Source organism: Protomyctophum parallelum (assembly GCF_964188405.1).
Source record: "Protomyctophum parallelum genome assembly, chromosome: 12".
Lineage (NCBI taxonomy): Eukaryota > Metazoa > Chordata > Actinopteri > Myctophiformes > Myctophidae > Protomyctophum > Protomyctophum parallelum.
Window position 1 is genome coordinate 26,859,686 of NC_139712.1, and position 14,300 is coordinate 26,873,985.

Below are 14,300 nucleotides of genomic sequence, written 5' to 3' on the forward strand. Positions count from 1 at the left end.
GTTCTGGGAATGGTTTTGAGGCCATTTGTAGGCTACAGACGGTAGTCTGAGTCGCAGGACATTCCGAGGCCTGGGACACTACCGTCCGTTAGTGGTTCTCAAATGGATCCCTGAGACCTGGGACACTACCGTTAGTGGTTCTCAAATGGACCCCTGAGGCCTGGGACACTACCGTTAGTGGTTCTCAAATGGACCCTTGCAGGTCTTTAACTCTGAAACTACACATTATGTGGGTCCTTGAAATTAAAAAGTAGTTTGAGAACCAATGCAGCAGGATTTACTGCCAGATGCACCGTTATCACTATAGACATTTGTTGGGCAATAAAGCTACAGTTCAATCTTATAATCCCTGAATCTAGAGGGAAGGGAGCAAAAATTGCCAGGATTTTCTGTGTAGCATACTAGCTGATGTGAACACTTTAGGTTAATATACGTAATTGCAGGGGTCACTTGTTTTCTCAGTTGTGCAAGTATTGGCATGGCAAATGTTGTTGATCCAGATCAAAGGTGTGTGTGTGTCCTGATGACTTCGGTCAGTACCTCCAGTGGTTGCCTCCAGAGTGGTACCACCGTTTCTGCACCATCCAGCACACCGCTTAGAAACAGGGGGAGGGACGTTGTGCTTTTCCAGAGAGAGGCAGACTGTTCCATGTTTGCAGATGTCAACATTTGTAGAAGCCGTTCCTCAACTCTCCAGCAGACGCGAGGAGGGCCTCCGGAGGGATTAGAAAGGGGTTCTGTTTACCTGCTCTGTGGAATGCTCTCGCTCGGGTGCCTTTGTATCTCTCGAGAGACCCAAGGTCATGGCTCTGGAAGAGACGGGCCGCTTTGTCCCCTCCCAAGTTTCCACCTCACAGTATCAACAGCACAACACAATGTAGTCAACTGGGGAGAAGGAAGTGGAATTCCTATTCATGTTACAACAGTGTTCGCAAACCCGAGGTTCAGTTTTCCTTTCTGCCTTTGATGAATCCAGGGTATTTCTTTTTCCATGAATAATTCACTATATTAATCGGTTATTTTAATAATATTTTGCACTTGTCAGTGGTGTAGCCTATAGACAAATCCACAGAGGGTTGCCTGGTGCGGCCATTACTGAGGTGTACCATTAAGCACAGCAGCACTGATTAGCCACACCTGGCCTCCGGAGCACCTGCTCCATGGATTACACCTCAGTAATGGCCGCGCCCAGGGCACCCCTCTGTGGATTTGTCTATATGCACTTGTTTGGTCGATGCCACTGGTTCTCAAAGTGGGGTCCGGGGACCACCAGGGGTCGTTGAGGTTTCCTGGGGGTCCCCAGCTACATTGACTGTTTAACCTCTGCCTAATCCTAATTTATATTTATTTATTTTCTTTCATTTTGAGTTTATAGATCTGCTATTTTTTAAACATTTGGAAAGATCTTGAAGAATTTTGAAAAGTTTAACCAAAAAAGCTCTATTTTAGGAGGGGTGTGTGTGACTTTTTCATCATTAGGCAAGTCTTTTTTATATAGACTAATGACCCAACAAACCCATGTATACCTCATGTCATGTCCCTAGTGTAAGTTTGTTTATTTCTATGATACATTTCCCAGTTTTTCGTGACAGTAGGCTCATTGAGGTTTTTTTAATCAACGCACAGCTGGGAACGGACAGTTCTCTCTCTCAACCACAGGGTGTCGCTCTTGTACAATATAATGAGATGTCGACCTCGTTCAGCTGAAAGCTGCTGTCAAGTGACTGGCGTATTATCACTAAGGCTTGCGGTAATGTTTTATCAATTGCCTTCGCCTTAGTGCTTGTGGCCTTGTGCTGTCGTTTGATAGAGAAATCTGACCTCACCAAGCAGACAGGACTGCCGCTGTGAAGCAGATTTAAGACTGACAAACACGGTTCTGTTTAATTTGTCTGCAGGTTTTTCAGAAGTTATTTGCGGAGGGCAAACCTCGTTAAATTTGACACGGGGTCTCAACATTTCGCAAGCATGCTAAAGGTATAGTTCAAAGACTTTTCTGCCAGTAACACTATTGAACATATCATACCTGGCTATAAGTTATTTTGGCGTGAAATCAAGAGCTATAGGCCTATGTATGCTCGAGTGCATTTTTTATGGGAAACTTCCTGTCGATTTTCTACAATGAGAGATGAAAGTTGTGGGCTATTCGTTAAAAAATTCTGGATAATATATAGTGTTCATGAAAAGATAAACACTGCAGGTCTTAGTAGGCTATATAGACCTGTATATCTTCATACATGAAGTGAATAAATAAACTATTTCCCCCTTAAATCATATTCTCACTTCAATGTGGTTTAGGCTATATAACAGCTTGAGACAAAGACATGTAACAACTGCAGTTTTGAATATTTTCTTTATCTCATTTTGTAATAAACATATAAATAATAAACTCTAGACATTTTTGACACATCGCCCTGTTATGAAAGTTAACTGGTATGGTCTTTGCTATATATACTATCCAAACTGTGCATCTGCCGCATGGTAATTTCTATAAAACTATTTCCCTATTACAAAATATGAAAAGAAAAATACATTTTAGTAAATTTTACAGGAGTTACTTATTAATTTATTCAACAAAAACGTTTTTTTATTCTACTTATACTGTTTGAATTGAGAATGTGCAGTTTATATTTTCTCAGAGAGGAAAGAAACAGAAAACAGAAAGTAAGCAGAGGATGTAGACATGAGGCAGAATATCTGTCCCACTCTGACAACTTAAATGAAACAGTCTTCAAAATAATAGAATTCTTAATAAACAAACAAAACGCCAGTACAAGATTTCCAATACTTTTCCCAACTACTGTATTTAAATTAAAATATATTCTCAATATCTTACACTATTTCAAATAACGAAATGTGATTCGGTAACGATCTGTCAAAATCTAATTTACAATTCTGTTGTATAAAAATATAATTTATGGAACCCCGCGCGAAGTTTGTTCAGTTCTCCCCAAAATATAACAGTCAGTTTGCACACACAACATTATGCACAAGAAACATTACAACCTGTCAAGAAAGTTATAGCTCCTTTCCTACACAGTTCTTCTTTCTCTTTGCACTTTTTTTCTTTTTACTTGAGATACATACAAAAATAGATTATGCACAATTTGCCGCGTCACACCATTTTTAGAATCCATCTTGTGTGACACCGGCAGAGTTCGCATGAGAATAAATTATTCAAAGAAAAACTGTTTTAAGGCTCCATTCATTCTTTGAAAGGGACACATCATCATGTAAAAGTCACTTGAAATAAATATCCCAACTCCGCTGGGGGGCCTTTGTCTGTCTTTTTCTCGTTTTTAATCTACTATATTGTTTCATCGTCCTACATTAGTCTTGTGTTTTTTTTTGTTTGTTTTGTCCTTTGTAGTAAAAAGGTTTTCAACTCGAGTATATTGACATCCCAAGTGGATGAATCGTGTGGCTGTCCAGTAGCCATGTTCCTAACTCGTATAGAACCTTGGAATACCAGTGCACCCCGTCCTTCTGTGACGTCACAAGGGACTGTGGCGATGATGATGATGATGATGATGATGATGATGATGGCGTCGAGAGCAGCGAGGAGAGCCAGTGGCCGAAGCGGACAGGCGCCAGGGCCCAGTGCGCGAGGCTGTGGTCCTCGATCACCGCGTAGCACGACGCGAGCACCTGGTCCACCACGATCGTGCCCTGCGCGGTCAGCGGCGCGAAGGAGCCCTCCTGCTCCCGCGTGGAAATCCGCCGGACGGTCACGGCCTCGAGGCGGCTCCGCGCGCCGTCAAACACGAACACGCTCTGGCCGGGTCGCACGTCGCTGGCGAACACCGCCCGCGTCGTGCGCGCCGCCGCTGGCGCCTTGTCCGTGGCGTTGCTGTTGCTGTTCCCCCCCGCGACGAAGAGGAGATGCGCCGCGGTCAGCGTGATCTTCTGGTCGGACTCTGTCTCGATCACGTAGAACTCTCGCATGGACGCCGTGTCTCTGTCCAGGAACATGATGAAGTCGCTGTAGACGAGGCTGCCCTTGTCGTTGGCGGCCAGCACCCTGTCGCCCACCCGCAGGTCCTTGATCTGCTTCCTCCGTCCATCCTGGAGGGTGACAGACGCGGAGCCTGGGAAGCAGCCGCCCGACTTCGCTGCCACCGAGTTTTCTGTGGAAATAAAGGATTGTTTATTCATTTTTGTCAGTCGAATGAAAATCTATTTATTACAGGGCAGGGCCATATGCATCGCACAATGATGCCTGTTTGGCTTCTCCATGCCAAAATGTGTATTGGCACGTCTGAGGCGAGTAAAAGCTGAAAGCCCTTGGCTCATCTATTCTTAATTAAGAAAACAATAAAGCGCGGGGCATAAGCTTGTGGATTCCAACTACTCTTGGTAAAGAACTCTAACGCCTTTCCCAGCTCTTCCTATATTGACTCAGGTGCAGAAACCCCTATGCGACAATTCACACAAATAGCCGAGACTCTCAGGGAGAGAAAAAGAGCGGCCACAGCTATTTACACAGGGAAGCCACTTTTCCAAGCCCCTCTCTCTCTCTTGTAGATGTAGATTTGAATTTAAATGAGGGCCCAGACTTTAAACGCTTTCTGTTGTGTGCGACATCAATGTCCCCCTTTCTTTCTATCACATCTAACTGCTTTGTTGACAGTCTTGATGACAATAATTTGGGCCTCGGCAGAACTCATTCCACATTCCACTCTCCATCTCGCTGTCCTTAATTGGAACACAGAGTGAGGGTGTCCTGCTCTTAATTTAGGCTTTTAATCTTTTTTTTCAGATTCATGAAATAAGGTGATAATTTAAAACCTGGTTTACTCAAACGAATTCAACATTGTTCAGTCAAATCCCTTTGGTATAAAGCCGCATGACCCCCAATGACACGTGGGCTAGGGCCTGCCATGCCATGATCTCCAGACGTGTGTCCTGAATTATAAATAAGGGATTTACAATAAACTCGGAGCCTCTTAGAGGGAATATACACCAAAGAAATAGCCTCATAAAGTTGTATAACCCATGTAAGGACTTTATCATTTATATCATGTTGTTACTATATAGACTTCTATATAGAAGTTGATTATACTGTTTTCGATAAAATGTAGCTTTGACGAAACGAATATTCTTAGATTTATACGAGAAGAGCAGATAGAAATAAGCCTACTACATCTCAGGCAATTAAGTTTGAAGCTATATCCTTCGCTTCCCATTATCTTTGTCTGCCTTTTATTTATTTTTTACTTCTGCTGGTGTGCAAAAGAAAAGTGTTTTTTCTCCAATAGGTCACATGAAGCAGTGGTGGAAAATGTAGGCTACAGTTTTCTTTTTACTTAAGTGAAAGTATCGATACTGCAATGTAGAAATACATTGCAGTAAAAGTAAAAAAACGAGTAAAAGTATAACAGTATTGGCATCAAATATACTAAGTATCAAAAGTAAAAGTACTCATGCAGAATGTTGTTTCACAATATACGTATTGAAATATTAATATAGCAGATCTATAAGCTCTCAGCATAGTTTTTAGGGTTGGAGTGGTTCATGTTGTTTTGTAACAATAAACTAACTAGTTAAAAAGTTACAATATTTGACTGATATGTAGTGGAGTAGAAGTAAAAAAAAATATTGCAAATTGCAAACTCAGGTAAAATAAAAAACTACTTAATAATTGTACTTAAGTAAATGTACTTAGTCACTTTCCCCCATGCAGTGCACTAAAGGAGCCTCGTCAGACCTGGTGGTTCCCACAACGAGACAGTGTGGGGCGATGTAAGATCAGGAAATGCGCGACGCTGCATGAGATATGATGCCAAATGCCAATAACACGATGGAACGTGTCCATGCATGTGGATTTAATTACAAAATCAACGGTTTTATATTGGACAATTTGGCAAATAAATTAGTCTATATAGGGCAAATAATTTTCTTTAGGGCTTTATGGCAAGTATAGGCTATGACAAAATTATAATATTATATATACTGTGAATCGAGTTAATTGTTTAATTGGGACTATACTTGTTAATGTGTTAAGAACTTTCCCAACTTTTATATGGCGTGGAAATAGCCGACGACTTTAGTTAGGTGGTTTTGTTTTGGCAAGGATTTAGCTGACCCCAATATAGTATAGTACAAATAACTATTTGCAGAGGAAGAGCCATGTCAAACAAACAAATACATTTCAATAGCCATTCCTGCTATGCGGGCTTATAATTATATTTTTGTGTCAGAATTCACCAGGCATGCTCACGTGCAGGTATAGGACTAATGTCAGACATTAGACATAGGTCTACTAATTACATTATATAAGTTATATAGGCGTTCAAAACTAATGTGTATAGGCTAATTGTATAGCCTTTGTGGAAATTCGACGTTCATAAATCATATACTTATCGAGTATCTTCTTCGTGATGGCTATTTAAGGTGTTTTTCTTACATATATGTCTTTAATGAGCCCTACCTGCTTTGACAGAGCAGTGGATGTGGGCTTTAGACTCGTAATAGACCCAGTCGAATCCGGCCTCCACCGCCAGTCTGGACAGGGTGCCATATTTGCTCTTGTCCCTGTCGGAGGTGGTGATGTCCACGGCTCTGCCCTCGTAGTGGAGGGACTCCTCGAAGTGATGGCCGTCCTCGTCCCAGCCCTCGGTGACCCGTAGCTTCACGCCGGGCCACTGGTTCATGACGGAGATGGCCAGGGAGTTCAGCTTGTCTTTACATCTCTGCAGGGGAGGCAAATAGATCAATTAGTCAACCCATTATAGCCTAGAAACCAGCCGGTTCTCAAACTTTGTCCACGTCAAGGACTCTAGTCCCAAATGGATGTGTATTTGGCTAAGGACCCCCTCCCATCAGAATATTATGTTGTGCCATGCAGGGATTAGTGTTATTTAAATGTTTCAAAACTATTCCACATTTCTTCACATGTTTGATGTTCTCAAGAATCCCTTGAAAATAAAATAAAGCAGTACAATCTCGCAATGCATGCAGTTGGTATAGATTGTAGATTGGCTATTTTTCAAATAGCCAATGTAGTTTAACTGATTTTGATGCTATTAAACACATTTGGCTGGGAACCCCCTCAAGGACCTCTGGTGGGTCCCATGAGAACCACTGGCCTAAAACTAAACTAAACTTGAGTTGTGATCTGATCTGATCTTACAAGTCAAGGTGTACTAGTCATACTAACTAGTCACATATACTTTGCCACTGCAGTAGCAAGTAGCAGCAGTATGTGAAAAGTGTGGTGACAAAGGATTCTGGAGTCTGAGCTTGCAAGCTATTTTCTGGCGGAGTCAGATAAGAAAGCTGCTGATGAAATATTGATAAGTCACCGCATTCGCTTCACTGCATGGCCTATAACATATGGATCTTAATTTGGTCTTGGATGAGGTTGGACGAGGTGCGACCAATGTCCCTTCTTTCTCTCAACACACACCATGCATGAATTGATATAATCACAAATTCATGAGCACGAATTAAGGCCGCAAAAACGATGAGTCGTTTGTAAGTTACTTTCAAGCTGTCTGTATTCTTTGAATAAATAATTGATCTGCAGATGATATGAAGCTGATCTTCAGCAGCATGCATGCTGGGGTAAAAACGTGGAGTTTGTCATTCGAGTATTTGCTCTGCATGCACTCTCTGACTGAAGATGCTTAGCCTTCTCCAAGACAACAGCTCTCGACATAATATGTCAAATAAAACACCACAAAGAGTCTTTTCACTGCAACGGGAGAGTGAAAGTTTAATTATCCCTGTCCTGCAACGTCGTGGGACGTGACATGCCTACTTAAATCGGCGTGTTTTAAGGGGGCTTTTCTGTGCTTATGAAGAACTTTGAGCACAAAAACAAATATCCAAGAACATAGGCCTATGGACATGTTACTACAGTATGCTACAGTATAGGCCCGTGTGCGTATTATGCGTATAGGCCCACATTTGCCATGCACCCTTTAGTTTAATTGATCATGTTCTTATAGGCCTGTGTGAATGTATAGCCTAAATTTTAATCGTGCAAATGCTCATTCGTGTGTCAATGGTGTAATGGTGTGATGAATTGAACAATGTGGACCCTGTTGTAAACAAGTGTAATGCTTAATTGGGTCGTCACTCACAGTTAACAGTCTTTGTATTGAGTTTGTGCTTGAAATGTACTGTAATTCTACAAACTGTTAATAAATATTTCAATCAATCAAGCAAAACGGTTTAAGAGTGATTTAAACCCGTTTAATCGTTTTGTAAAGACCCAGCCAGCACTTGTAGAATGTGTTGAATAAAAAGGGCAATATCTCTCTCGCCCTGCACATTCTGAATGGGATTGTCCGAGTCAAAAGAGCCGTAAAGCTTTAAACTATTTATTAATGCATTAGGTCGTGTGCCGCAAATTAAGCCAAATTCTGCTCAGCCACCATGAAGCGCAGCGGGACGCCCAGGCCAGCCCCGGCGCTTTTGTATTCAACCCGCAAGCAAGCAGCTCCCTGCTAATCTCCCCACAAACGAGTCGGTTAGAGAGGAAACACTTAACAGGTATCTGTCAGTGCAAACACCCTGCCAGCCCATCTCTATTCCACACACCACTGCATTCATATTCATTTGCACGTTTTGTTGTGGCTGGTCGGTTGACGTGGCGTCGTCAGGCTCATGCATTTACTTTATGTGGCAACTGGCAAAAAACCGTTAAAATATTGAAATGACCCGTTCCAAAGCCGCCCGGGAGAGAGAGAGAGCTGCCTGTCTTAATCCTGGATGCTGATTCAAGCGTTCACTCCAAACCAGCCCGCCGCCGGGTATCAAGTTTTTATAGGAAAGGCTAGACTGCATTGATTTTGTGCCATGCATCTTATGAAACCACAACAGACACATGTTCCATCTCTTTCATTACAGTTACAGCTGCGGCTTTGCACAGTCAAATCTGTGATGACAACGAATCGTATACACAGATAGACTATCAGCCTTTCCATTGTATCTACGCATACAGTAAAAAAAAAAAAAAGGGCCACTGGATTCATGCGTAAAAAAATAAAAAACGTGGAAAAGCACATGGACTTCTGGCACAGTAGAACACCCACGTGACAATGCTACTGCATACCGAGTTATACAGTGGGCGCCTTTGCAGGTGCATGCCTGCCTTTGTTAGATTTTAAATAAACAGCCATTGCGTCATCAGCTGATCTAATGTGAAATAATAATGAAGCTTCGATTTAAAAAACTATAGCATTGCCCCCCTTTTAGCTGCCCAAAGGTCATACGTTCATATTGTTGCTATAAGTCCATGCCCTGCCTATAGTGAAGGATGCCCAACAGATCCATTTTACGCAGGAATCGGATGTCCACATACATCCAGACAGCATAGCCTATACCCAGTATACCCTGCATGGTTATATATTGTAGCCTGCACATTCTTTACGGTTCCTGTGCTATATGAGCAGGCAGCAATTAACAGGAACACGCAACTATTCTTAAATCGAAAATGACAAGGAGGGATCCAACATTGATAGCGTTGATAGGACCTTAGGCTATTATTGATTGATATATTTCTATATTTGTGTGGTTCAGCAGAGACCCTATATAGACGTAGAACAGAGAGAAGCTAGCAGAGATGTTCAGACTGCACGCACAGTGAATATTTAATCGGAGCTCGTGCCCATGATGATGGCGCGAGGTATACGGTTCTGGGACCCCAGCTAGCGCGCGCCTGCATGGCTCCATCACCGTCGCACCGCTCTCAGTCCAGACTGAGACGTTAAGGTGGCCGCGCTGTCATCGTTGCGCAACATCACCCCCAGGCGCCTGGATTTGTTGAAATTGACTGCTAAAATTGTGCTACGTGCAGGTGTTCTGGAGCCTATATAGATTAAAATAATATCTCCAAAGTGTAACATGTATACAGCCAGGCCCATACATTTTTTATCATTAATTGCACACTAAGATATAGTCGCGGATTGTAAACGGTATATGATGTCTGCACACAGTACACACACTGGATTGTGATAGAAAATGGGCCAAAACCGATGCTATTCCATCTTTCACTTTGTAAACAAATGCATTTACCCAAGGCATGGTCTGTGCGCCTTATATTCACTGATTGGCAGCATGCCACCCATACTGATACTGTTCCGAACATTCAGATAGAAATGTCAATGTTTTCACGCACCGCTACACACCATGCGGAAGGCTGAATTACAGTAGCTTATGTCTGAATGAGCCAATCCATGCATGCAGAAGAGCGGCTGTTTTGAAGCGCTGGAGATTGTAGCCTATATACTCCCTATATATTGGGGCTTGGAATTGAGAGAGAAATGCAGTCCAAACCAGAATGTAAACCTTAAATAGGCTACAAATCGTGGAATATCTTCAGCATCCTATCCTTTTGCATGCACACAGTGGTGTGCGCCTAAAAGAACAACTAGGGCCTCTCTCTCTCACACACGGATACAAATATAGATATGAGGAGGGGGCCACATTAATATTTCAATAAGCTGCCACAATCATCAAGGCCGCCTGTCCTGACTGCCCGCTTGCACATCGCGTCTCCAGTGCGATTCCTATATATTCGCTGGGGGGGGGGGGGGGAGAAAAAAAAAACCTTGTAAAACTCCCATGCTGTACCAGAAAGCCTACATAAATACACTGAAGTTTAATGGGCTCAGGGCTGAGAGTTCAGTGCGCATTTCGGCGTGACGAGCAGGTCATTGCAGTGCGCAGTGATGGTGCGTTTAGGAGATGGAAAGGGAAAGGTATTCTTTCGTTCTTTTTACCTGAGTCATTAGTCGGTCGGCGCCCGTGTTCTCCTCATCCTTGAATATGATGTCTGTGTTATAATTGGGAGTTAGTTCTTTAAATCGCTCCGAGTTCCGCGTGATCTTGCCCTCGTATCGGCCGCTCGCTCCGAGCGTCTTCTCCGCGACGTTCGGGATGAACTGCTTGTACGCGAGAGGCGTCAGCTTCTTCGGATGTCTTCTCCTGCCGTAGCCCCTGCCCGGTCCACATCCCATCCCAGAGGACACCAGAGACAAGCATACCAAAACCACCACCACGATTCTGGTCAATAGCAGCATGTTGGGTTGTGTGTGTGGGTTTTTTCCCCCTCTTTTTTTTTCTTTTTTCCCCTGAAGATTTAAAAAAGACTCATATAGCTTATCAGCCGGCGGACGTTTCTATATCTTCTCCCAAGCAGCGCTCGCTTCTCGTCCGCTGCCACAATGTCCTTGTTTCCTCCTCTAGTGGCCGAACTGCCTGATCACTACCGTGGCAGGTGCGGAAATGAACGCCTCAGCGGAATGATAACGGGGCACATTGAAGGAGGGTCGCTGTTAACGTGGAGGGGGGTTTAAAAAAAAAAAAAAAAAGGGCTGTGGGAATTAGCGACGGAGTCTCCTGGAGCTACAGCCGCTTGTGCGAGGCGGCCGCTTTTACTGCTATGTATTATAGCAAGCGATCTATAGCAGGGGAGGGACTTGATTGGCTCACCCAGACAAACCCTTCTGATGTCTTCTTATCCCACAAAAGAGTTAAAAAAAAATCTAAAAAGATTTATTCCACCTGAGGCTATGTTGTAGGGGAGGGGCCCCACCATGGGAAAACATCAATTACACACGAATCTTTTTTTTTTTTTTAACCATCTCGTATTCCTGATTTCATAGCACGCAGCGGCAGCACACAAGACAAGACAGAGACACACTGGGATAAGGATACAAATCAAAAGCTACTTAGTTGTTTGGTTTGGTGTGATTCGGATGTATACTGGCTTTGCGACATTTTTTGTGCAGAATTGCTTTCCCATGAGAATGTGTGCGCGCAGCGCGTAATCCTGTGCCAATTAAAGCACGTCTTGCCTTGTTGAAAATACAATGATAGATAATGGCAAACGGTATTGGATCGGGAAATTTTACTTTCCCGCTGTTCTCTTAAGTTGTGTAGCCTATATACTAATGCCGTATAGGCCTAATGTTTTATGCTATAGGATGATTGTGCTGGCCATAAATTGCTTTGGATAGTGGACTGAGTGGAGACTGACTCGCCGTATCCTTTAAAAGTTTTGATTTTGGAGCAGAGGTAAAATACTTTTTTTTCTTGCAGTTTTGTAAAACTATGTGCGGAACATCAAATCAACGCAATGCTGATGTGCCTCGCGCGCAATACGCGCTCTTTCACGCGCCCACCTTTGCGTGCACTATATAGGCTGTATAGCCAGTGGCTACTTAAGGATGAGATAACCATTTAATAAAGTATCTATTAGCCACTTTATTAATGGTTATATGTCTCATCTTTGTGCACATGCGGGCTCAAACCGCAAATGTAGCCCGCGGCGCTACTGCATGCTGGCCATGCGTTTTAATTATAGGACATTATTGATTATCGGAAATAAATCATTTAGTAAGACTAAAACGAGTGTAGCTATACTTGGGCAGAATAAGTCATGTAGCCAGAGGTTTAGTATAGGCTATACGAGGGATGCTAAATTGTTGTAAATTGCGCGTTTGCAGGGGGCGACCAACTTAACAGGTGTCATGCATCTTCTCTTAATTGAGAGTCTCTCCCCTCAGTCATCCCGCAAGTGTGTAGGCCTAGTGTCATTATAGTTTCGGACAACTGTGGCAACTGGATCAATAATAACACCAATAACGCCAATCATTAAAAAATAATATGTATGATCGTAGATGTCAGCAAAACAATTGAAGACAACTTCCTTGGACAGGATGTTATATACGTTTATTGGCGTTGCTGTCTGTTTTCCATGATGAACCTCCATCATTGGAGAATTCCAAACACGTGAAACTATAGTTGGAACACTTGAAGCATTCATGGCACATCGCCAATCATGTAATTAATAGAATATGATCCGTGGAAGTGTCTAAATAATAAAGGGGCATTTTATTTATGTGGTAACAAAACAGCCATTAAAATAAATGACTTGAGTGAAATGATTATCCACTGACTCTCATTGCAGTGCAGGTGCTGACAGCAATGCCAGTCTCCGGTGTGACAGGTCTTCTCATTAAAAACCACACTGGCTGCCCTCCAGTTTGGTGACCTCAGCCAGGACCAGGCACCTGCAGGGGTGACTATACCAACCATGAACACATCATCTTGGCCAAATCCTATACCCAAAAGATAGTTAGTAGACACTTGGCACACCTCAGTAAACCTCAGACCAATGGAAAAACCTCAGACCATGTGTCAAAAGGTTATTACGGGGAAATACAAATAACAAGGCAATGCATGGAAGTGTTTTTGTTTTTAGTAAATGCCAAAGAAAAATCTTGAGTTGTCTGAGCCGACCACATTTCAACAGTGAGTCATTTTGATGGGGAGGTCCTGTTAAAACACTGCCCTGACATGAGATGTGGAGGTATGGAGGAGGAGAGGCCAGGGAGCTGTCTGTGTGGTTTGGGGGTCACAGCACTGAGATTAAGCTTGTCATGTCACATGGGTGCCTCAAAACCCCAGAGAGGAAGAGGTGAGATGGAGAGTTCAGAGCCCTCTCTGTCTCCTCTCCACATCATCCAGTGAATTATGTAAATGTTTTATTTAGAGTACCCCTTTTTCTCCCCAAATTAGTCATTATGCCAATTGATTCCTCCCCACACACATCTCTGTGTCGACTCGTCACTGCTGCTGATCTACTGACTCACCTGCCAGTGAGGAGTTCCCACTGGAAGCGTTTCATCCTATAGGACCTATACTACTACTATACCTCCCGCTCAACACTCCCCGCTGACAGCTGTCGCCCCAGCTCATAGAAGTACGTGCAATGTCGAATATCACCCTGCACCCCGCCCGGGCTTCCCTCCCCTGAACACGGGCCAATTGTGTTCGTTATAGGCGCCCCACAGTGGATTTGAACCCACAACCTCTGTGGTGCTGTGCCACCCAAGCATGTTGTAAATTAATTCTAGAGCACCGAAGTCTGACATCAATATCGGTAGAGGGCGTAAATCCAGGGGTTCATGTACTTTTTATTTGCATCGTAATCCCCATAGGGGGATTTTAGACCGCCTCATATAAGAACTATATGTTTGAAAAATAAACATGTCATCCCGGCAGTTTCACTCATATGGATATGACAGAGAGAAAACGCTATTGTTACTGCTACTGAATTAGTTACATCTTCGCTAGAAACAGACTGTATCATATATGAGTGACCGACGATACAGAGACACCTCCCTGACAATAACGCCGAGACAGCTTGTTTATTTTTAGACCACAATGCTTATATGAAACGATTTTAAGATGACCCCATGTTATTCTCCATAGAGAAATTACTTCCGTGAACCAGGGGATGAGCGAGTGACGTCAGGACTTTGGCGCTCCATTGCAGGTGCACT

General features: G+C 43.2%; 1 protein-coding gene across 1 annotated transcript; it reads right to left on the reverse strand.

The window, feature by feature from the left end:
- Positions 1 to 2,349: 2,349 nt before the first annotated feature.
- On the reverse strand, positions 2,350 to 11,345 carry shha (sonic hedgehog signaling molecule a). The gene is made up of 3 exons (XM_083778089.1): positions 10,731 to 11,345; positions 6,431 to 6,692; positions 2,350 to 4,127 (listed from the first exon to the last, which is right to left on the reverse strand). The coding sequence occupies exons 1-3, from the start codon at positions 11,028 to 11,030 to the stop codon at positions 3,382 to 3,384; spliced, it is 1,308 nt and encodes a 435-aa protein (XP_083634215.1). The 5' UTR covers positions 11,031 to 11,345; the 3' UTR covers positions 2,350 to 3,381.
- Between the last annotated feature and the right edge of the window lie 2,955 nt (positions 11,346 to 14,300).

What these genes read in the sequence shown, in the direction of transcription:
- shha (XM_083778089.1), bottom strand. Translation starts at nt 11,030, where the DNA reads ATGCTGCTATTGACCAGAATCGTGGTGGTGGTTTTGGTATGCTTGTCT. An exon ending in CCGACCGACTAATGACTCAG is followed by an intron (nt 6,693 to 10,730) that starts GTAAAAAGAACG and finishes CCTCCCCTGCAG; the next exon opens with AGATGTAAAGACAAGCTGAA. An exon ending in CCACTGCTCTGTCAAAGCAG is followed by an intron (nt 4,128 to 6,430) that starts GTAGGGCTCATT and finishes TTATTTCCACAG; the next exon opens with AAAACTCGGTGGCAGCGAAG.